Source organism: Argopecten irradians, chromosome 3, assembly GCF_041381155.1.
Source record: "Argopecten irradians isolate NY chromosome 3, Ai_NY, whole genome shotgun sequence".
NCBI lineage: Eukaryota > Metazoa > Mollusca > Bivalvia > Pectinida > Pectinidae > Argopecten > Argopecten irradians.
This window is the reverse complement of record NC_091136.1, coordinates 63,220,128-63,246,569: the sequence shown is the minus strand read 5'-3', so window position 1 is coordinate 63,246,569 and position 26,442 is coordinate 63,220,128. Positions and strand designations below refer to the sequence as shown.

The window sequence follows — 26,442 nt, the reverse complement described above, 5'->3', positions numbered from 1 at the left end:
GCATACAAACGTGTGTAAATGGACAATTATACCTAGGGACACCATGCATACAAACGTGTGTAAATGGACAATTATACCTAGGGACACCATGCATACAAACGTGTGTAAATGGACAATTATACCTAGGGACACCATGCATACAAACATGTGTAAATGGACAATTATGTGTGTAAATGGACAATTATACCTAGGGACACCATGCATACAAACATGTGTAAATGGACAATTATACCTAGGGACACCATGCATACAAACGTGTGTAAATGGACATAGTAATAGTCTATATGAAACATTTTTAATGCAATACACGTACATGTAAGTTCATACTTTTTTCAAAGATTTACTTGTATTAGGCATAATGTAGTCTTCTGAATTATCATATATCAAAAGAAATAATGATTTAATAACAGCTTTATCTAATTCTTTATTTCTACAGAAACTTAATCACATTCATATCTGAACTTCCCACACTTCATCTAAACATAAAACAGTAGCTTTAACCAATAAATATTCACTTAAAAGTCTCTTAAGAAACGATACCAGCACTTAATCATGATTTTAACATCATAAAAAGTTGATATTCTGACCTAATAAATTCCATGAAATGGCAAGTTTCTGACAACTTTCATGATTTCTTATGGTCTTTTTCATATCATAAAATTAAATTATGTACTTTTGAAATCATATGAAATACATTTGTAAATGCATACTTTTGTGGTGTCAATCACAATTTGATGTTTTTAGATATCGTCTAACTATAGCTATCATGTATTACTTATTTATTACATTTCTCAATTCCCTCCTGTTCAACATGTTCAAAACTCAAAGTCACAATCATTGGTTTGTCTCATATGACATTGGGGCAAGACAGAGGATAGGACAGGAAAAGACAGGACAAGGACAGGATGGGACAGGGCAATGACGAGATGGGACAGGACAGGACAAGGACAGGATAAGGACAGGATGGGACAGGACAGTGATGACAAGATGGGACAGGACAGTCCAAGGTCAGGGTAAGGACAAGATTGAACAGGACAGTCCAAGGACAGGGCAAGGACAAGATGGGACAGGGCAGGGTTAGGACAGAATGAGGACAAGAACAATGACAAGACAAGGACAAGAATGAGAACAAGGTCAAAGGAAAAGGACAAGAACAAGGACAAGATGGGACAGAGCAAAGACAAGGACAAGAACAAGGACAGGATGGGACTGGGCAGGACAAGATGGGACAGGACAGGACAAAGACAATATGGGACAGGGCAGGACAAGGACAAGAACAAGGACAGGATGGGACAGGGCAAGGACAAGATAGAACAGGGCAGGACAAGGACAATATGGGACAGGGCAGGGCAAGGACAAGATGGGACAGGGCAGGACAAGGACATAATGGGACAGGGCAGCACAAGGACAGGGCAAGGACAAGATGGGACAGGGCAGGACAGGGACAGAGCAAGGACATGATGGGACAGGGCAGGGCAAGGACAAGATGGGACAGGGCAGGACAAGGACAGGGCAAGGACAAGATGGGAATGGGCAGGGTAAGGACAGGACAAGGACAAGATTGGACAGGGCAGGGCAAGGACAAGATGGGACAGGGCAGGACAAGGACAATATGGGACAGGGCAGGACAAGGACAGGGCAAGGACAAGATGGGACAGGGCAGGGAAAGGACCGGACAAGGACAAGATTTGACAGGGCAGGGATATGACATAATGATGGCATTTAGGGGGAAATGGAGACGTAAAATTAAAATGGTTTGCTCCTCATTCATTCATGTATGAAATTAAAAAGATAAATGCTTCATTTCCATTAGTAATTGTTTTACAATACAGTATACATAATACATTGTAATCAATGACAAGATTCAGCCAGGCCAGCTAAGACAACAATAAAGTGGAGACAACTTTGTATGAAAGATAATACATGATTAAGTAACTAATTTACACTCTATCAAACTAAAGCCAAGGACACATTGCCTTACTCTCTAACTACAGGACAGATAATGGTCAGATATAGATAAAGTCTCAACTCTACACAAATAGATGTTAATTGTTTTAACAAAGGAATTAGGAGCCGGTATTGAGACATCGTCTTTGTAACCTGAACTTGTGTCAGTATTGGTTACAGGGGGATGTCTGGTGTAATTGAAAACTTCAAAGTGATCAGTAGAAATCAAGAAATCAGCAAATCATTGGGGGATTAGGGCTGAGAAGTTTAAGTTATGGTAATGATAGGGCGAGCTGACAGGAGGACAAAACAGCAGTTAGAGCTACGGTTACAGGGCTGTCAATCATCCCTGCCCAGGACCATGTTCTAGATATCAGGTATGCTTGTCCATAACTGATCCAAATATTAGGCAAATTCAAAATAACTACAACTGTCGGCCCAGAACGAAGACAACTTCTCCCAGCCAAGTATCCCCAACCTAAACTCCAACAACAACCCCCTCCCCCTAACCCAAATGTACAGACATGTACTAGACAGTATGCCAGCTTTGTGTTACTTAAATCACTTTGATTAATTATAGAAGAGTTTTCCTAAGCTGGCTGTCGTCTCCTTGTGTGGCTGATTCATCAATAATGATACTTAGATAATTATAATCCTAACTACACCATCACACAAATGTTTAGTTCTTTAATCAGCCACTCAAATAACTTCCACCATCAAGTTTTATTACTTATCAATGACAAACTCATGTTTCTGCAACAGTGCACAAGACCAACATATGTACCCATCACCTTGTAAACCTGTTCCCATCTCAATCTGGTAGAGGTCTCCCTTTATTGTTATTTTCCCAAATCATTTTAGTATGTACGTGTTAATAGTGCACATATAACCGTACCGAAAGTGTCAGTGCCTTTATAGGAATGTAACAAATATTTAAAACCTTTTTTCAGTAAAAACATAATATTCTTTCTATCAAATATTAAAGAATTAATTTAAAAATTTACTAAAGAATGAAAAGTGAAATAAAAGATGATTGTTACAAAATATTTTAGTAAATTACACCTCTTTTATCTATACTAAAAATTTACCTGTGAGTTGCTTCCACTTTGTCCAAGGGTCAGATCGGTCAACCCCAGACAACTCCACTACAGAACTGACCGGAGGCCAAGTAGGTTTGGAGTCTGGAATCCTCGGCCTACTTGTGGTAGCCTGTGTAAGTTCTAGTATAGGCCCCCTGGTACGCACAAGTTTCCCTTTTTTCACAGGCTTAGGAGTGCGAGGAGAGTCTAGGACAGGCTTTTTGGTAGGCTGTGTCACAGGACTTGTTGGCTGGTCTTTTGGACGAGAATTTTGGAGGTCGATTACAACATACTTGGGATTCTTTGTAACATTAACACGAGATTTTGTTGTTCTATGGTTACCTTTATCGGCATAAAGAGACAATATATAAGGAACAAATCCACGATATCTGGTGTTCCTCTCCCTACTCCTTCTCCTCCCATACGACACACTGAGACACATCACCAGTAACACCACACACAACCAAACCTTCATCTTCATCTTCAAAATTAATCCAAAATATCAGTGGTAATCCTCATTCATTTGTGAAATAAAACATACTCCTTATATACACTCATGAAAGACTTCACTGCAATACCATAAAACACTAATAAACTTTTCCGAATGGTTCATGCTTTCAAGCCAACATAAAGAAAAACAAAAGCAGAATTAAAATGGAAAATGACAGGTTGTTCCTATGACATCAACCAGCATGTAGAAATATTTTGGGTAGAAAACATGCTATCCATGATGTGGAAGGTTTAAATGCTAGTCGGTCACACGTAACATAAACAGGATTCCCTCCATCGCATCTCCTTTCATCTACAGTAGCTTCTGCCGCTAATGATACTACACCACTCCACTCAGTCAGTCTACCCTCGCAGTAGTGGCACCCATAGGCAGTGCACGCTACTCATAACACAGGTAAAAACTCAGGTAAAAGTTAATCAGCAGTGTACATGTGTGTGTCTAATATGTATGTTCACAAACATTTAGAAGTATAATTCAAAAAGTAGTTTGGATTTTTTTTTTTTAAGTTTGTGAGAAAAAATTATGGATATACAGACTATTAACACCAGCTGTTAGAGCTACAACAAAAACAGGAGATACATCAATAGATAGATCTCCTTTACAGGAAAAGGGACCTATTCAAAAGGTCCATTGGGCATGTTACTAATCTACAAAAAAATAAAAGGTCCAAGAGTCCTGTTCTATGTTCTATGGGTCTGTTCTTAATCTATAAAACAATAAAATGTCCTGTTCTACCAATCAACATAGAAGTCCATTTGGCCTGTTGATAATGTACAAAATAATAAAAGGCCTAAGATTCCTGTTCTACAAAAAGTTCAAGGGGCATGTTCTTAGTCTACAAAACAATAAAAAATTCAAGAGTCATGTTCTACCAAAGATCCATGAAGCCTAATCTACAAAACTGAAAAACAAAAAGGCCCGATAGACCTGTTCTAAAACACACACTTATGCTAAAATTGAACCAAATTTAATAAACTTGTTCAATCTAAAAAGACACAAGCAACCTGCTCTATTAAATACCTAAAGGTTCAAGAAGTTTGTTGAATACATATGCCAAAGTACTGTTCAAATTAACAATCAAAGATTGATAGACCCAATCTACTACAAAGTATCTTGAAGAGGTCTGTTCTATATCTTATCCAAAGTTTTGTCAGAAAATATATAATTTCATAATAGTTTTGTTTAGCATTGTAATATATGGACACATGTAAAACTGAAATTCAGAAACAGTCCAGAATATCTAGCAACATGATTCTATGTTCATGTATATATACAGGGCTATTTAATAAAACAGCAGTATCATTGGACATCTGTCCTAATGAGAAACAGTATACAAATTAAGTAAATCAGCCTGCAGATGTCTAACTACTACAGACACATCTATCTACAGGCAAATATTCCCCTAGGTAAAATTATAATCTCTACACCTCAATTAAAACATTTTAAATTATACCCATTTACATACAAACACCTTTGAAATATCTACAGGTTCACAGGTAGCATGATTCTTTTTTCCCTAATGACTGTGGACATGCATCAACAATTGCAGTAGTCACAGAACTGTAGTGTTAAATACAGTGTTCATTGTATAAGTAAGGCCATTCATTTCCACGCTCATACAAATTAGGCACTGCAGTTATACTCATTAAGTGGTTTTATCTCTAGTGTAATATAAGAATGATATGATTTAGTACCTGTAGAAGTGATATGACTGTGATATACCAATGTGTACACCCTCAGTTTGATTGATCACAAATGACAGTATGACATGCACCTCCAACACAACATAAAAACACCAAGCTTCTATGTGCCCTTATATATAAATCTATTAGTATGGTAAATTGGTCAATAAATATTCTTATTTCCCATTAAATAGAAAACCTGTTCCAAACAAATTTTAAGTTTTATTCAATGCACATCTTGGTTTTTCATCTCCAAACCGATTAGCAACACAATGTTCTATACACCTGATCCTGCATGACACTAGCAATAAAGGATGTAAATTACAGCCTCATAACGAGTTCTGAAGAAAAATATTATATGAATAACATGCAATTGATAATTTCCCTTGTCAGGAGACAGCTACATTGTATACCCTCATCACGAGAAAGTTACATTGTATACCCTCATCAGGAGACAGTTACATTGTATATCATCATCAGGAGACAGCTATATTTTATACTCTCATTAGGAGACAGTTACATTGTATACCCTCATCAGGATACAGTTACATTGTATACCATCATCAGGAGACAGTTACATCGTATACCCTCATCAGGAGACAGCTACATTGTATACCCTCATCAGGAGATAGGTACATTGTATACCCTCATCAGGAGGCAGCTACATTGTATACTGTCATCAGAAGAAAGCTACATTGTATACCCTCATCAGGAGACAGCTACATTGAATACCCTCATCAGGAGACATCTACATTGTACCCTCATCAGGAGACAGTTACATTGTATACCATCAACAGGACACAGCTACATTGTATACCCTCATCAGAAGACAGTTACATTATATACCCTCATCAGAAGACAGCTTCATTGCATACCCTCATCAGGAGAAAGTTACATTGTATACCCTCATCAGGACACAGCTACATTGTATACCCTCATTAGGAGACAGCTACATTGTATACCCTAATCAGGAGACAGTTACATTGTATACCATCATCAGGAGACAGCTACATTGTATACCATCATCAGGAGACAGTTACATTGTATACCATCATCAGGAGACAGCTACATTGTATACCATCATCAGGATACAGTTACATTGTACCCTCATCAGGAGACAGTTACATTGTATACATCATCATGAGACAGCTACATTGTATACCATTATCAGCAGACAGCTACTTTGTATACCATCATCAGGAGACAGGTACATTGTATACCCTCATCAGGAGACAGCTACATTTTATACCCTCATCTGGAGACAGTAACATTTTATACCCTCATCAGGAATCAGCTACATTGTATACCCTCATCAGGAGACAGTTACATTGCATACTCTCATCAGGAGACAAATACAGGAGACAGTTACATTGTCTACCCTCATCAGGAGACAGTTACCTTGTATATCCTCATCAGGTGACAGCTAAATTGTATGCCCGCATCAGGAAACAGTTACATTGTATACCCTCATCAGGAGACAGTTACATTGTATACCATCATCATGAGACAGTTACATTGTATACCCTCATCAGGAGACACTTACATTGTATACCATCATCAGGAGACAGTTACATTGTATCCTCTCATCAGGAGACAGTTACATTGTATATCCTCATCAGGAGACAGCTACATTGTATACCCTCATCAGGAGACAGTTACATTGTATACCCTCATCTGGAGATAACTACATTGTATACCATCATCAGGAGACAGTTACATTGTATATCCTCATCAGGTGACAGCTACATTGTATACCATCATCAGGAGACAGCTACATTGTATACCCTCAACAGGAGACAGTTACATTGTATACCATCATCAGGAGACAGCTACATTGTATACCATTATCAGGAGACAGTTTTATTGTATACCATTATCAGGAGACAGTTACTTTGTCTACCCTCATCAGGAGACAGCTACATTGTATACCCTCATCAGGAGACAGTTACATTGTACATCAGGTGACAGTTACATTGTATACCCTCCTCAGGAGACAGCTACATTGTATACCATCATCAACCATAAGAATTTAAACCTCCATTCTTATTACTTAACCCATACCATCCTGCATTACTGTTGTGTCTTATATCTACAACTTAAAACATTGAGCATGATCAAATTGTTTAGTATTTCAATTAACCAGATAAATCTAGCTTCCATTTATCAAGATTTCAAGCCTTCAGTAGAGAGATAACCAGCTGATATACATGTAATATGATAAATCAAACAAGCATGTATCCAATAGATCATGATATTATCATTAATGTCTGATGATTTAGCTTGAATCTGTTGACTTTTTTTCATTAGCTCCTATCAAACCTGAACTAGTCTTTGATGTAGTTATGCTATGTTATAATTCTATTTGTCTGGATTGTAAGTCTGTTAATAGGACAGAGATTAGCTGATGTTAATGCTCTCCTCATACAGGGCTGTGAGCAGTCAGGTAGCTACCAGATATAAAAAGCTGTTTATGGGACCCAGCTATTCAGAAAGGCAACCCCTTCCTTGGTTCAGATCATTTGATACTTATTATTCTCAGGAGTCAAACATGAAATTGTTTTTTAACAACTTGCACCTTCCCCAAGCGTATGGAGCATCAAACAAACTGTTGTGTTTTTTCTTAGCATCACATTTAAATAAGAGCAATAACTATAAACTTTTAAAGTCTGACACTTAAAAGCAATACTATCACAATAATTACAATATATATATCAGAAGAACACAAACTAAGTACCATTCAACAAAACTTTGATGGAAACTCCTGGGTGAATGGAAAGTTATTCAAACAATATTTTAGAAACATACAATAATTTGGGGAAAAAAAACAGAATTTCATAATTTTTTCCTCCATTGCATTTGGACCCTCACACACTAAAACAACAATAACATTTGATACAGAGAATCCATTGTACTGCAGCTATTGTTCTCTGACAAAGGAATCACATTGGTGTCAGATTGATTTTAATACACCCTGTCGCACCATATAAATATCCCAAAGATAAATTTTTAAGTGAATCTAGTCCTCATCAGCTACATCCTCCAATTCATTAGTAACTCTGTTAATAAATTACTAATGTAAAACATTAATGCCCTGCCTCCATATAAAATTGGGATAGAACTAATGGGGTGATGCAGAACAAACAATAAGAATTGTATTTTGGTTCTTTATTTGATGGGGGTACTTTACCAATATGGGTGAACTTTACCAATATGGGGGTACTTTACCAATATGGGGGTACTTTACCAATACGGGGGTACTTTACCAATATGGGGGTACTTTACCAATACGGGTGTACTTTACCAATATGGAGGTACTTAACCAATACAGGGGTACTTTATCAATACAGGGGTACTTTACCAATACGGGGGTACTTTACCAATAGGGGGGTACTTTACCAATATGGGGGTACTTTACCAATACGGGGGTACTTTACCAATACGGGGGTACTTTATCAATACAGGGGTACTTTACCAATAGGAGGGGTACTTTATCAATACAGGGGTACTTTACCAATATGGGTGTACTTTACCAATATGGGGGGTACTTTACCAATATGGGTGTACTTTACCAATATGGGTGTACTTTACCAATATGGGTGTACTTTACCAAAAGGGGGGTACTTTATCAATACAGGGGTACTTTACCAATATGGGTGTACTTTACCAATATGGGGGGTACTTTACCAATATGGGTGTACTTTACCAATATGGGGGTACTTTACCAATATGGGTGTACTTTACCAATATGGGTGTACTTTACCAATATGGGTGTACTTTACCAATATGGGGGGTACTTTACCAATATGGGTGTACTTTACCAATATGGGGGTACTTTACCAATATGGGTGTACTTTACCAATATGGGGGTACTTTACCAATATGGGTGTACTTTACCAATATGGGTGTACTTTACTAATATGGTGGGTACTTTACCAATATGGGGGGTACTTTACCAATATGGGTGTACTTTACCAATATGGGGGTACTTTACCAATATGGGGGGTACTTTACCAATATGGGTGTACTTTACTAATATGGTGGGTACTTTACCAATATGGGGGGTACTTTACCAATATGGGGGTACTTTACCAATATGGGTGTACTTTACCAATGGGGGTACTTTACCAATATGGGGTACTTTACCAATATGGGGGTACTTTACCAATATGGGGGTACTTTACCAATATGGGGGTACTTTACCAATATGGGGGTACTTTACCAATATGGGGGTACTTTACCAATACGGGGGTACTTTACCAATAGGGGGTACTTTACCAATATGGGGGTACTTTACCAATATGGGGGTACTTTACCAATATGGGGGTACTTTACCAATATGGGGGTACTTTACCAATATGGGGGGTACTTTACCAATATGGGGGTACTTTACCAATATGGGGGTACTTTACCAATATGGGGGTACTTTACCAATACGGGGGTACTTTACCAATACGGGGGTACTTTACCAATACGGGGGGTACTTTACCAATACGGGGGTACTTTACCAATACGGGGGTACTTTACCAATATGGGGGGTACTTTACCAATATGGGGGTACTTTACCAATATGGGGGTACTTTACCAATATGGGGGTACTTTACCAATACGGGGGTACTTTACCAATATGGGGGTACTTTACCAATATGGGGGTACTTTACCAATATGGGGGTACTTTACCAATATGGGGTACTTTACCAATATGGGTGTACTTTACCAATATGGGGGGTACTTTACCAATATGGGGGGTACTTTACCAATATGGGGGTACTTTACCAATATGGGTGTACTTTACCAATATGGGTGTACTTTACCAATATGGGTGTACTTTACCAATATGGGGGTACTTTACCAATATGGGGGTACTTTACCAATATGGGGGTACTTTACCAATATGGGGGGTACTTTACCAATATGGGGGTACTTTACCAATACGGGGGTACTTTACCAATATGGGTGTACTTTACCAATATGGGGGTACTTTACCAATATGGGGGGTACTTTACCAATATGGGTGTACTTTACCAATATGGGGGTACTTTACCAATATGGGGGTACTTTACCAATATGGGGGTACTTTACCAATATGGGGGGTACTTTACCAATATGGGTGTACTTTACCAATACGGGGGTACTTTACCAATATGGGGGGTACTTTACCAATATGGGGGTACTTTACCAATATGGGGGTACTTTACCAATATGGGTGTACTTTACCAATACGGGGGTACTTTACCAATATGGGGGTACTTTACCAATATGGGGGTACTTTACCAATACGGGGGTACTTTACCAATATGGGGGTACTTTACCAATACGGGGGTACTTTACCAATATGGGGGGTACTTTACCAATATGGGTGTACTTTACCAATATGGGTGTACTTTACCAATATGGGGGTACTTTACCAATATGGGGGGTACTTTACCAATATGGGTGTACTTTACCAATATGGGGGGTACTTTACCAATATGGGGGTACTTTACCAATACGGGGGTACTTTACCAATATGGGTGTACTTTACCAATATGGGGGTACTTTACCAATATGGGGGTACTTTACCAATATGGGGGGTACTTTACCAATATGGGGGTACTTTACCAATACGGGGGTACTTTACCAATATGGGGGTACTTTACCAATACGGGGGTACTTACATACTTTACCAATATGGGGGTACTTTACCAATATGGGGGTACTTTACCAATATGGGGGTACTTTACCAATATGGGGGTACTTTACCAATATGGGGGGTACTTTACCAATATGGGTGTACTTTACCAATACGGGGGTACTTTACCAATATGGGGGTACTTTACCAATATGGGGGTACTTTACCAATATGGGGGTACTTTACCAATATGGGTGTACTTTACCAATATGGGTGTACTTTACCAATATGGGGTACTTTACCAATATGGGGGTACTTTACCAATATGGGGGTACTTTACCAATATGGGGGTACTTTACCAATATGGGGGTACTTTACCAATATGGGGGGTACTTTACCAATATGGGGGTACTTTACCAATATGGGGGTACTTTACCAATATGGGGGTACTTTACACTTAAATATGGGGGGTACTTTACCAATATGGGGGTACTTTACCAATATGGGTGTACTTTACCAATATGGGGGTACTTTACCAATATGGGGGTACTTTACCAATACGGGGGTACTTTACCAATATGGGGGTACTTTACCAATATGGGTGTACTTTACCAATATGGGGGTACTTTACCAATATGGGTGTACTTTACCAATACGGGGGTACTTTACCAATATGGGGGGTACTTTACCAATATGGGTGTACTTTACCAATATGGGTGTACTTTACCAATATGGGTGTACTTTACCAATATGGGTGTACTTTACCAATATGGGGGTACTTTACCAATATGGGGGTACTTTACCAATATGGGGGTACTTTACCAATACGGGGGTACTTTACCAATATGGGGGTACTTTACCAATATGGGGGTACTTTACCAATATGGGTGTACTTTACCAATATGGGTGTACTTTACCAATATGGGGGGTACTTTACCAATATGGGGGTACTTTACCAATAGGGGGGTACTTTACCAATATGGGTGTACTTTACCAATACGGGGGTACTTTACCAATATGGGGGTACTTTACCAATATGGGGGTACTTTACCAATATGGGGTGTACTTTACCAATATGGGGGTACTTTACCAATATGGGGGGTACTTTACCAATATGGGGGTACTTTACCAATATGGGGGTACTTTACCAATATGGGTGTACTTTACCAATACGGGGGTACTTTACCAATATGGGGGGTACTTTACCAATATGGGGGTACTTTACCAATATGGGTGTACTTTACCAATATGGGGGTACTTTACCAATACGGGGGTACTTTACCAATACGGGGGGTACTTTACCAATACGGGGGTACTTTAACCAATACGGGGGTACTTTACCAATATGGGGGGTACTTTACCAATATGGGGGTACTTTACCAATATGGGGGTACTTTACCAATATGGGGGTACTTTACCAATACGGGGTAACTTTACCAATATGGGGGTACTTTACCAATATGGGGGTACTTTACCAATATGGGGGTACTTTACCAATAGGGGGTACTTTACCATATGGGGGGTACTTTACCAATATGGGGTACTTTACCAATATGGGGGTACTTTACCAATATGGGGGTACTTTACCAATATGGGGTACTTTACCAATATGGGGGTACTTTACCAATATGGGGGTACTTTACCAATATGGGGGTACTTTACCAATATGGGGGTACTTTACCAATATGGGTGTACTTTACCAATATGGGGGTACTTTACCAATATGGGGGTACTTTACCAATATGGGGGTACTTTACCAATATGGGGGTACTTTACCAATATGGGGGTACTTTACCAATATGGGGGTAACTTTACCAATATGGGGGTACTTTACCAATATGGGGGTACTTTACCAATATGGGGGTACTTTACCAATATGGGGGTACTTTACCAATATGGGGGTACTTTACCAATATGGGGGTACTTTACCAATATGGGGGTACTTTACCAATATGGGGGTACTTTACCAATATGGGGGTACTTTACCAATATGGGGGTACTTTACCAATATGGGGGTACTTTACCAATATGGGGGTACTTTACCAATATGGGGGTACTTTACCAATATGGGGGTACTTTACCAATATGGGGGTACTTTACCAATATGGGGGTACTTTACCAATATGGGGGTACTTTACCAATATGGGGGTACTTTACCAATATGGGGGTACTTTACCAATATGGGGGGTACTTTACCAATACGGGGGTACTTTACCAATATGGGTGTACTTTACCAATATGGGTGTACTTTACCAATATGGGGGGTACTTTACCAATATGGGTGTACTTTACCAATATGGGTGTACTTTACCAATATGGGGGTACTTTACCAATATGGGGGTACTTTACCAATATGGGGGTACTTTACCAATATGGGGGTACTTTACCAATATGGGGTACTTTACCAATATGGGGGTACTTTACCAATATGGGGGTACTTTACCAATATGGGGTACTTTACCAATATGGGGGTACTTTACCAATATGTACTTTACCAATATGGGGGTACTTTACCAATATGGGGTGTACTTTACCAATATGGGGGTACTTTACCAATATGGGGGTACTTTACCAATATGGGGGTACTTTACCAATATGGGGGTACTTTACCAATATGGGGGTACTTTACCAATATGGGGGGTACTTTACCAATATGGGTGTACTTTACCAATATGGGGGTACTTTACCAATATGGGGGGTACTTTACCAATATGGGGGTACTTTACCAATATGGGGGTACTTTACCAATATGGGGGTACTTTACCAATATGGGGGTACTTTACCAATATGGGTGTACTTTACCAATATGGGTGTACTTTACCAATATGGGGGTACTTTACCAATATGGGGGTACTTTACCAATATGGGGGTACTTTACCAATATGGGGGTACTTTACCAATACGGGGGTACTTTACCAATACGGGGGTACTTTACCAATACGGGGTGTACTTTACCAATACGGGGGTACTTTACCAATATGGGGGTACTTTACCAATATGGGTGTACTTTACCAATATGGGTGTACTTTACCAATATGGGTGTACTTTACCAATACGGGGGTACTTTACCAATATGGGGGTACTTTACCAATATGGGGGGTACTTTACCAATACGGGGGTACTTTACCAATGCGGGGGTACTTTACCAATACGGGGGTACTTTACCAATATGGGTGTACTTTACCAATATGGGTGTACTTTACCAATATGGGTGTACTTTACCAATATGGGTGTACTTTACCAATATGGGTGTACTTTACCAATATGGGGGTACTTTACCAATACGGGGGTACTTTACCAATATGGGGTACTTTACCAATATGGGTGTACTTTACCAATACGGGGGTACTTTACCAATATGGGGGGTACTTTACCAATATGGGGGTACTTTACCAATATGGGGGTACTTTACCAATATGGGTGTACTTTACCAATATGGGGGTACTTTACCAATATGGGTGTACTTTACCAATATGGGTGTACTTTACCAATATGGGTGTACTTTACCAATATGGGGGGTACTTTACCAATATGGGGGGTACTTTACCAATATGGGTGTACTTTACCAATATGGGTGTACTTTACCAATATGAGGGGTACTTTACCAATATGGGTGTACTTTACCAATACGGGGGGTACTTTACCAATATGGGTGTACTTTACCAATATGGGGGTACTTTACCAATATGGGGGGTACTTTACCAATATGGGTGTACTTTACCAATACGGGGGCAGGGGCGGATTCAGGTTTTGAGGTTAGAGGGGGCGTGTGACCAAGCAAATCAGGCGAGGAAGCTCTAGAATAAATGGTGCAAAATCCTGCATTCTGAGGATTTCATGAACACATTTTCCAGAAAATAATTGAAGCCATTTAATGATGTTTATTTATGGTTTTCGTGTCAAGTGTCATATTTTTTATTTGAAGTTTTGATTTAATATTTTTTACTTACAGAATTGCAATATCAAAATCTTAAGGTGGGGGTCTGGGGGCCGCCTAGGCCCCCAGAAGCCCTCGAATAAATGCTAATAAATCCTGCTTTCTGAGGACTTCATGTACACTTTTCCCAAAAAATATTTGAAGCCATGTAAAAATGTTCGTTTATTATTTTTGACGTCTAATGTCATATTTTGAATATAAAGTTACAGAATTGCACTGCCTAAAATCTAAATATTTATAGAGGCACGAAGCAAAAAAAAGGATGGGGGTCTGGGGGCCGCCTAGAACGAATATACGTACCCGGCCTACTATGCATTTACATATTATTTTTGTCCAAAACAAACATAAATACCATGCTTACTATCTACCGTACCGCTCATAAAACGTCAAAATCACATTTTGTGAACTTGCCGTATAAATTTCCCTTCTGAAAGACCTTCATATGTATAATGTAAACAAATAATGCCTCGATGAGAATTTGATATTTTATGTGGTTCGTTTTTATTGCCTAGTAGGTAAGCTATATCAAACAAGTACGATAAAATGTAAAACAAAAGTTTTATAATGGTTTACATAATCATCACTTTGCTCCATTTGCAGTAATAAGGAACAATTGTAGCTCTAAAGAAGACACCATTTTCAGTCTAAAATACTTTTGAGCTACAATATTGCAGCTAGGGGTCGCCTATTGAAGGTTTTTATAGGACTAATAAAAATGTATGTGAACTTTTTTAACGATATAAGCTTTTACTTTTATACATTATTTGTCGGATTAGATAATTTATTTTCACTAACATACACAATCTTCATAATTCGTGTATTGGACAATGACAGAAAAGTAGGCTAGTGGTCTGTCTATGGCCAGACGCTGTACTTTACCAATACGGGGGTACTTTACCAATATGGAGGTACTTTACCAATACGGAGGTACTTTACCAATACGGGGGTACTTTACCAATACGGGGGTACTTTACCAATACGGAGGTACTTTACCAATACGGAGGTACTTTACCCCCTATTTGTTCAGCCTCCTTATCTGATGACATGATCTAGGTGAGTATGCTATGTTTGTGTTAGAACAGTAGAAATGAGAGATCATCCACAATCCTTAACATTGTTTTATAAGACTACTTCAGTGGTAACAGGCTCTGATTTAAATGATTGGTTTGGCCAGCCTCCGTAGTGTAAGTCTGTCCTGATGGTAGCCATAGCTAGCTCAAGTTGGATCAACCTGTACTTTACTGGGATCATTTTTTCCATCAATATAAAAAGACTTACCTTTGGATTGAGTTAAAGCTTTCTTTTACTCGAAAAAAATTTCTAGACATTCATCAAATGTTTATTCCATTTAATTTAAACTCAGAGACACAAACGTTTATTTTGTGAATTCAGCTTGATTTATTGGCTAAAACATTTCAATACCTTGTTGAAACTCCTAACTACATTGTGAACATATCAAAGTGAAAACAGCATTCTTTCAATCCTACAATTTTACATGTAGGTATATGTATAATATATGACAGTAGGTTCAATTTAAGTGGTCATGCTGCTATAATTAATTTTTCTTTGTTTTCATACCAAATCTGGCTTTCTGATTGGCCAATATTTTTTTTGCATACCACTATGAAAAAAATATATGCGAGAATGGCGCGAAACCCCGACGTTATCATGACGTCACAATAGAGACATTGACGTTGCGTATTGATTCGGAAAAAAGAATCTCTTGAAAAACCACTATAATGTTACATTTAAACATACTTCATTTTATCAAATAGAGAATAAAATTAATTATAAATATTGATTTCATTATTTTTTAATTTTATCGGGGTATAAAAAAAATATTGTTTGCAAACTTTTGTGAGAATCCGCTACGCGGATTCACACAGTTTGCAAACAAATTTTTTTTTCATACCCCGATAAAATAAAAAAATAGTAACATCAATGCTTAAAAATGCTCCACCGCCGACAGAGTATAAATGATATTCATCATTTGAACAATAATAAGTGTTTAATCGTGTATACATAAGTCTAATTAACACAAAAAATAATATAAAATAATTTATTTTGCCTTTGGGTCATGCGCAATCAGTACTTCATTCCATATAGGATATAGTTCCACCGAATTTTTTCGGGATGCAATTAATTATTTTTTATATTTTTAACTTGATGTAAAATTAGAAGCTCAAACTTTTCAAAGGTGGAAATGGTATAAAGTAAGTAACTTTTGTAACTGAAGAAAAATACTAAATCGTCTGCTGCTGTTTTTGATAGTGAAAAAATACCATTTGTCAGCGGTGGAGCATCTTTAAATATTTTCAAAATATTTTATCCATATCTTTTTCAGGGAATCAAAATGTCACCATTTATTGTTTGGAACAAGACACTACCTGTCCGTGTAGGCCCTCTCAAGACACTATATGTCTACATATGCCCTCATAAGACATCATTTGTTTGTAGGCAATCACAAGACACTATGCATATGTCTGTGAAGGCTCTCAAAAGACACTATTTGTCTGTGTAGACAATCACAAGACACCATTTGATTGTAGGACCTCACAAGTCACCATTTGTTTGTAGGACCTCACAAGACACCATTTGTCTGTGTAGGCCATCACAAAACACAATTTGTCTGTGTAGGCTTTCACAAGTCACCGTTTGTCTGTGTAGGCCATCACAAAACACCATTTGTCTGTGTAGGCTCTCACAAGTCACCATTTGTCTGTGTAGGCCATCACAAAACACAATTTGTCTGTGTAGGCCATCACAAAACACCATTTGTCTGTGTAGGCTCTCACAAGTCACCATCTGTCTGTGTAGGTCCTCACAAGACACCATTTGTCTGTGTAGGCCATCACAAAACACAATTTGTCTGTGTAGGCTCTCACAAGTCACCATTTGTCTGTGTAGGCCATCACAAAACACAATTTGTCTGTGTAGGCCATCACAAAACACCATTTGTCTGTATAGGCTCTCACAAGACACCATTTGTCTGTGTAGGCCATCACAAAACACAATTTGTCTGCGTAGGCTCTCACAAGACACAATTTGTCTGTGTAGGCCATCACAAAACACAATTTATCTGTGTAGGTCCTCACAAGTCACCATTTGTCTGTGTAGGCCCTCACAAGACACTATTTGTCTGTGTAGTCCCTCACAAGACATCTGTTTGTGTAGGTCCTCTCTAGACACCATTTGTCTGTGTAGGCCCTCACAAGACACTTTTTGTCTGTATAGGCCCTCACAAGACACCATCTGTATGTGTACACCCTCACAAGACACCATCTGTCTAAGTAGGCACTCATAAGATACAATCTGTATCTGTAGGCACTCACAAGACACCATCTGTATGTATTTGCCCTCACAAGAAACCATCTGTCTACATAGGCCCTCATAAGACACCATCTGTCTATGTAGGCCCTCACAAGTCACCATCTGTATGTGTACACCCTTCAAAGACACCATCTGTCTATGTAGGTCCTCATAAGACACCATCTGTCTAAGTAGGCACTCATAAGACACCATCTGTATGTGTAGGCACTCACAAGACACCATCTGTATGTGTACGCCCTCACAAGAAACCATCTGTCTACATAGGCCCTCACAAGACACCATTTGTCTATGTAGACCCTCACAAGTCACCATCTGTATGTGTACGCCCTTCAAAGACACCATCTGTCTATGTAGGTCCTCATAAGACACCATATGTCTATGTAGGCCCTCATAAGACACCAATTGTCTGTGTAGGTCCTCACAAGACACCATTTGTCTGTGTAGGCCCTCACAAGACACTATTTGTCTGTGTAGGCCATCACAAGACTCATCTGTTTGTGTAGGTCCTCTCTAGACACCATTTGTCTGTGTAGGCCCTCACAAGACACTTTTTGTCTGTATAGGCCCTCACAAGACACCATCTGTATGTGTACACCCTCACAAGACACCATCTGTCTAAGTAGGCACTCATAAGACACAATCTGTATCTGTAGGCACTCACAAGACACCATCTGTATGTATTTGCCCTCACAAGAAACCATCTGTCTACATAGGCCCTCACAAGACACCATCTGTCTATGTAGACCCTCACAAGTCACCATCTGTATGTGTACGCCCTTCAAAGACACCATCTGTCTATGTAGGTCCTCATAAGACACCATATGTCTATGTAGGCCCTCACAAGACACCAATTGTCTGTGTAAGCCCTCACAAAACACCATTTGTCTGTGTAGGCCATCACAAGACACCATTTGTTTGTGTAGGCCCTCACAAGACATCATCTGTATGTGTAGGCCCTCACAAGACACCAATAGTCTATTTAGGCCCTCACAAGGTAACACCTTTCCATGAAGACCCTCTCAAGACACCAGTTGTCTATGTAAACATTTCAATTCACCACCAATCAACTTTTAAGACAACTGTTTAAATTATATAATGCTAGCTATCTATGTACACTGTAGAAGACGCCAGTACTTAAAAGCATTTCTGTAGGGTGTATTTTGCTGCTTATTATTTTGTATTATTACATCACCATTAAAACAAGTTTGATGAGCAAATGATAATTCTGTGTTATTGTCTCTTTAAGATATTCTACAACGATAACCTTTTTGTCTAATTAAATTCTGAGGTAAACATTTACCTCACAGGAATGTTTGACATTATATGTAAGACAAACAATTATAGGAAGAGTTTATAGGCAGATACAATAACTGATAGTAATCAGACAGAACATTTCTCACTGAACTCCTATAATAAGGGCCAGGTGTAATCTGTACAACCGATTACTACCAGGAATAAAAAGTTCTCAAACATGGCAAAAAATCATTTTTAAAATCTAGTTACATGTGTTTGATGTGTTTGTATAGTTAAGCCACGGAACATGAAATGCTGGCCTTCACTATCACATTCCACAGTCTAATCAGGCACATGGCAATTACTACACATGAACCAACATATACCACATGTAAAAAGTCTTTTGTATTTTTACATTTTTTCCTCTGCAATCCTTTCAAACAACTCGATATAGAACTCCTATTAAGAATATAATATCCTGGTAGCAAAAATCAATGTTGTAATGAGCAGGAGTCAACAGAACAAAACAAGAACATTTTAATTAACTTAGATTTGTCAACATATCAAATGATCATGAGTCATGTTCGAAATTAGCAAAACCAGCATATACCAGTAAAATTTTAATTTCTGTAAAAAAGAAATGTTTACCAACAACTTTTCATGAGATATTCGATGGTAAGAAAAGTATCTGCTGCCACACTAATATCCCGCTGCCAGCTCCCAGCAGAAACCCTTTACATTAGTGCATATAACTACTTCAGTTAAATTGATGCCTAAATTCAACAAGTGCTCTCCCTGTAGGAAACATCCTATGATGCACTCAAGTTAGTAAAGCTTTAAGTTTAACGGAATCAGAAACTTTTAACATTGTAACGATCTATCAAGCAGGTTGTAGACAGTTCTCAGGATATGACAATATTTATCTATCAAGCAGTTTGTAGACAGTTCTCAGGATATGACAACATTTATCTATCAAGCAGTTTGTAGACAGTTCTCAGGATATGACAACATTTATCAATCATCAGATAAGACCATTTTATCCTGGCAAAATAAAACAACCACAGGTAAGGGGGGATAATCCAAAGATTCTTCAAAAATGATGTTATCTTTCCAAATAGAGGGGACATAACTCCCACCGGTATAAAATTGATAACAGCTAAAAAATTTCTGGAGATTAACTAATTTACAAAATGTGGATGAGTTTGAGTTGATGTTAACCTACCCTCTATTGGACAGCCTTGATACCCAGGTCCTAAGGATGCTGTTCTGCCGTCACGACAACAACCATGCAGTGTATTCTCACAACTTCTCTCCTGAAAGGATGGCACAAAACAAAATCTTCAATAAAATTAAAATGATGATTTTATTTTCATTCACATAATTTAAAACATTTCCTTATAGTATAAGACTGAAAATAATTCTTTAGCCAATTTCACTAATCAAGAGATTATAAGCTAATCACCTGTTGAACAATAAGGCCCTGAGTTTAATGTCAGTGCCAGAAGAGTCCTCATTACCTGTACCATATATCATCTATGGATTATTTAGTTCTTCTTAATTTTCATCCATTAATCTCTTGAAAGTTTTGATAATATTTGTACACATAAATGTAAATAAAAATTAAAGTTTTACCTAAATTTGAGTATGCTACATATAAAAGATGCTCCACCACTGACAAATGGTATTTTTTCCACAATTTTCATCCATAAATCTCTTGAAAATTTTGATAATATTTGTACACATAAATGTTAATAAAAATTAAAGTTTTACCTAAATTTGAGTATGCTACATATAAAAGATGCTCCACCGCTGACAAATGGTATTTTTTCACTATCAAAAATAGAACCAGACGATTAAGTATTTTTCTTCAGTTACAAAAGTTACTTACTTTATACCATTTCCACCTTTGAAAAGTTTGAGCTTCTAATTTTACTTAAAGTTAAAAATATGATAAATAATTGGATTACATCCCGAAAAAATTCCTCGCCACTATATCCTATATGGAATGAAGTACTTATTACGCGAGCACCAAAGGCAAAATAAATTATTTTATATTATTTTTTGAGTTGACTAGACATATATATACACCGTTAAACACCAATTTTTGTTCAAATGATGAATATCATTTATGCTCCGTCATCGGTTGAGCTTCTTTAAAATAACATTTCTAAGAAAGCTCAATTACTTTTTTTCCCAGATCAAATGAAGAATCATCATTCATGACTGAAAACATTGTGCAAGTGTTTAATTTTTTTCAACTGATAACCATCCACATTATTTGAAAATTGATATAAAGGGAAATGCATTTATTTTGCCACAGTATATAGATTTTAGAGCATTGCAGACATGATCAGAATTGATGTAAATTCCTGGTGACGATTGAGATAGGCCTATCTCAGTATGATGGATTGGTCAGAGAACAGATACCTCATCCGTTCTTTCTGGTCTGGAGTCTGAACTCTGACAGGATGTGTCTGTACACTGCTGCTGACTCGGGGGAATATCGTCCTGGGGACACTTGTGGTCCGGGAGTACCTTGTAGTTGGACGATTCAGAAGGTGTTAGCTGGATACAGTAGACTCGACGTGTCTGATTCCCAATCCCACAGTCTGCTGTACACTGTAATCACAAAGTTAAAACAAAGGATGAAGCCGTCATTGTTTCCCTTAGTGAAAAATCAGGTGTGTAGTACAAGATATTATTTAGTGTCACAGCTACCAATATAATGTCAGAACATTCAAAGGTAGACAACTCTGGTATCTTTACTAGGAACTACAAACAGAAATGATCAGATATGCTTAGTTGATGTAAATCTTCATTTAAATTAAGTAACCAATTAAAGGTTCTCATCCTAGCAGTATATAAAGGCTGACAGGCATGTAGGATTGACTCGTAAGTGTAAGACTGACAGGCATGTAGGATTGACTCGTAAGTGTAAGACTGACAGGCATGTAGGATTGACTCGTAAGTGTAAGACTGACAGGCATGTAGGATTGACTCGTAAGTGTAAGACTGACAGGCATGTAGGATTGACTCGTAAGTGTAAGACTGACAGGCATGTAGGATTGACTCGTAAGTGTAAGACTGACAGGCATGTAGGATTGACTCGAAGTGTAAGACTATCATCAGCACAAAAACATTCGTGTTCCCTTCTGGAGGATTCCTTATAAAATGAGTATAATTATGAAACAATTTAACAGTGTTTAGCTTATTTTATTTTTAACTCGCCTCTTGAAGTCCATCTTGTTGACCGATCTGTCCCAAAATGCAATATGCACAACTAGGGTCCTAGGGGAACCTACATATGAAATTTGAGAAAGACTCCTTCATTACTTTCTGAGAAATAGCGGTAACAAACTTTAACTATCAAAATCTAAGATGGCCGCCGGTCGGCCAAACCGATCGATCCAAAAATGCAATATGCGCAACTAGGATCCAAGGGGAACATACATATGAAATTTGAGAAAGATCCCTTCAGAACTTCCTGAGAAATAGCGGTAACAAACTTTAACTATCAAAATCCAAGATGGCCGCCAGTCGGCCATCTTGTTGACCGATTGGTCCCAAAATGCAATATGCACAACTAAGGCCCTAGGGGAACCTACATGTGAAATTAAAAAAGATCCCTTCAGCACTTTCTGAGAAATAGCGGTAACAAGAATTATTAACGGACGGACGGACGACGGACCACGGAAGAAAGGCAATTTGAATAGCCCACCATCTGATGATGGTGGGCTAAAAATGCTATGTCTTAGGGTAATAATTCTAACCAAGTTTGACTTATCTTATGAAAATTGGGCAAATAATGCCCATAAATGTGTTTTTTCTATACAAATTATAGTAAATTTTAAAATCTGAGATACCATGACTATGAAATTCACATTTTTTGTAAGGGCTTTAAGACCTTTCAATCTATGAAGAGTATTTGGTTGCATCAAATCTGTCAATTCAGAAGGAGAATTTCAAAATTTTAGCCATTTTGACCCATTTTGGCCCCACCCTCTGGCCCCTGGGGGTCGGCCAGGACTAATATGGATATGACGTTAAAATACTATCTCAGGCTAATAATTCTAACAAAATTTGACTCATTTCCTATGAAAATTGAGCAAATAATGCTCATAAATGTTTTTCCTATAAAAACAATAATAAACTTGATCCCCTCCCCAGGGGAAAATGTGAGACCCCAGGGTAATATAATTCACAATTTTTGTAAAGAACCTTAAGACCTTTCCATTTATGAAAAGTATTTGATTCTACCATTTCTGGAATTTGAGAAGAAGAGTTTAAAAGTTTTAGCCTATTTGCCCCCTTTTGGCCCTACCCCTCAGCCCCCTGGGGGGCTGGGACCATATAATTCACAATCTTGGTTGACCTTTGGCTATGGAAGATTTTTGCAAACTTTCAACAAATTTGGTGTAGTAGTTTTGGAGAAGAAATCGAAAAGGAAATTGTTTATCGCCATACGACAGACAACAGCCGACGCACAACGGAAAACAACGGACAAAAGGGGATTAGAATAGGTTACTTGAGACTTCGTCTCAGGTAACCTAACAAGAGGCCCATGGGCCTTAACGGTCATCTGACCATTAGCACAACACAAGGTAGTCATTTCAAGATTTTAGCATATTTGACCTCTGTGACCTTGAATGATTATCAAGGTCATTCATCTGAACAAACTTGGTAGCCCTCCATCCCAGCATGTCACAGGCCCAATATCAGGTCTCTCGGCCTCCTAGTTATTCTCAAGAAGTCGTTTAAAGATTTTAACCTTTTTGACCCCTGTGACCTTGAATGAAGATCAAGGTCATTCATTTGAACAAACTTGGTAGCCCTTCATCCCAGCGTGCTGCAGGCCCAATATGAGTATCCTGGGCCTTTTGGTTCTTGAGAAGAAGTTGTTTAAAGATTTAAGCCTATTTGACCCCTGTGACCTTCAATAAAGATCAAGGTCATTCATTTGAACAAACTTGATAGCCCTTCATCCCAGCATGTCAAAGGCCCAATATCAGGTCTCTAGACCTCCTACTTACTCTAAAGAAGTCGTTTAAAATATTTTAGCCAATTTGACCCCTGTGACCTTGAATGAAGGTAAATATCATTCATTTTATCAAACTTGGTAGCCCTTCATCCAAGCATGCTGCAAGCCCAATATGAGTATCCTGGGCCTTTTGGTTCTTGAGAAAAAGTCGTTTAAAGATTTAAGCCTATTTGACCTCTGTGACCTCAAATGAAGGTAAAGGTCATTCATTTGAACAAACTTGGTAGCCCTTCATCCCAGCATGCTACATGCCCAATATGAGTATCCTGGGCCTTTTTGTTTTTGAGAAGAAGTCGTTTAAAGATTTCAGCCTTTTTGACCCCTGTGACCTTGAATGAAGGTCAAGGTCATTCATTTGAACAAACTTGATAGCCCTTCATCCTAGCATGTCACAGGCCCAATATCAGGTCTCTAGGCCTCTTAGTTATTCCCAAGAAGTTGTTTAAAGTATTTTTAGCCTATTTGACCCTGTGACCTTGAATGAAGGTCGTCATTTATTTTAACAAACTTGGTAGCACTTCATCCCAGCATGCTGCAGGCCCAATATGAATATCCTGGGCCTTTCTATTCTTGAGAAGAAGTTGTTTAAAGATTTTAGTCTATTTGACCCCTGTGACCTTGAATAAAGATCAAGGTCATTCATTTGAACAAACTTGGTAGTCCTTCATCCAGGTATGTTACAGGCCAAATATCAGGTCTCTAGGCCTCTTAGTTATTCACAAGAAGTTTTTTTAAGGATTTGTAGCCTATTTGACCTCTGTGACCTTGAATGAAGGTCAAGGTCATTTATTTGAACAAACTTGGTAGCCCTTTATCCCAGCATGCTACAGGCCAAATATCACTACCCTAGGCCTTCTGGGTCTTGAGAAGTTGTTTAAAGATTTTGGCCTTTTTGACCCCTGCGACCTTGAATGAAGGTCAAGGTCATTCATTTGAACAAACTTGGTAGCCCTTTGTCCCACCATGCTACAGGCCAAATATCAGTACTATGGGCCTTTCGGTTATTGAGAAGAAGTTGTTTGAATGAAAAGTTTACGCACGGCGCATGGCTGATGGCGCACGACGACGGACGGTGCATGATGACAATCTAAATATTGCACTGTCTTTGTCACATAGACCTTAAACAAAGCTTGGACCAGCCAGCCACATAGACTTTATACGTACCTTGGACCAGTCTGCCACATAGACTTTATACGTACCTTGGACCACCCTGCCACATAGACTTTATACATACCTTGGACCAGCCTGCCACAGGGACCTTATATGTATCTTGGACCAGTCTGCCACATAGACTTTATACGTACCTTGGACCAGCCTGATGATGTCTGCCACACAGACCTTATATGTACCTAATGGACCAGCCTGCCACGTAGACCTTATACATACCTTGGACCAGCCTGATGATGTCCACTGTGGACAGTCCACCTCCTCATTACAAGAACGTACATACTGCGGCTTCTGTCCATAGGCACGGACACAAAGGTCATCACTGACTGACCTTGACACGCCGTCCTCTCTGACGGCAACACAGTTGACCGCTCTTCTCTGGTCCCCAATATCACAGGTGGTGGAGCATGTCCCCCACTCTCCTGGGACCCATTGTCTGTATAAGCAAATCAAATTAATGTCACAAACATTCAAATACACCATTTCCCATATAAGAGATATTACATAATTTCCACATCATGATAACAGCGTCCTCTCTAGATTGTCAATGCTAACAGGAGGCCCATGGGCCTTAACGGTCACCTGAGTTTGAATAGAAACACTATATACTGGGCCTTGTCCTTAAGTTGAAGTTGGTCAGTGATTTATTAATTTGACTTTTTAGTCTATGAAGAGTATTTGCTTCAATCAAACCTGTGAACTAAGAAGAAGAATTTTTCAAAATTTTAGTCATTTTGACCCTGTTTGGTCCCACCCTTCTGGTCCTCTAGGGGGTCATCGAGGACCAATATGGGTGTTAAAATGCTATATCTCAGGCTAATAATTCTAATCAAGTTTGGCTCATTTCCTATGAAAATTGAGCAAATAATGTTCATTAATGTGTTTTTCCTATATAAACTAAAGTAAACTT

The 26,442-nt window shown here is 38.6% G+C and overlaps 1 protein-coding gene across 1 annotated transcript in view; it reads right to left on the bottom strand.

Annotated features, from left to right (window-relative positions):
- Window positions 1-26,442, bottom strand: part of LOC138319783 (papilin-like) — a 266,069-nt gene that overhangs the window by 164,878 nt on the left and 74,749 nt on the right. Inside the window, exons 5-7 of the mRNA XM_069262918.1 lie at window positions 25,752-25,968; window positions 21,755-21,946; window positions 20,550-20,640 (exon numbers count right to left, since the gene is read on the bottom strand). Of these exons, the coding sequence (XP_069119019.1) occupies window positions 20,550-20,640; window positions 21,755-21,946; window positions 25,752-25,968 (500 nt within the window). The remainder of the gene's footprint in view (window positions 1-20,549; window positions 20,641-21,754; window positions 21,947-25,751; window positions 25,969-26,442) is intronic.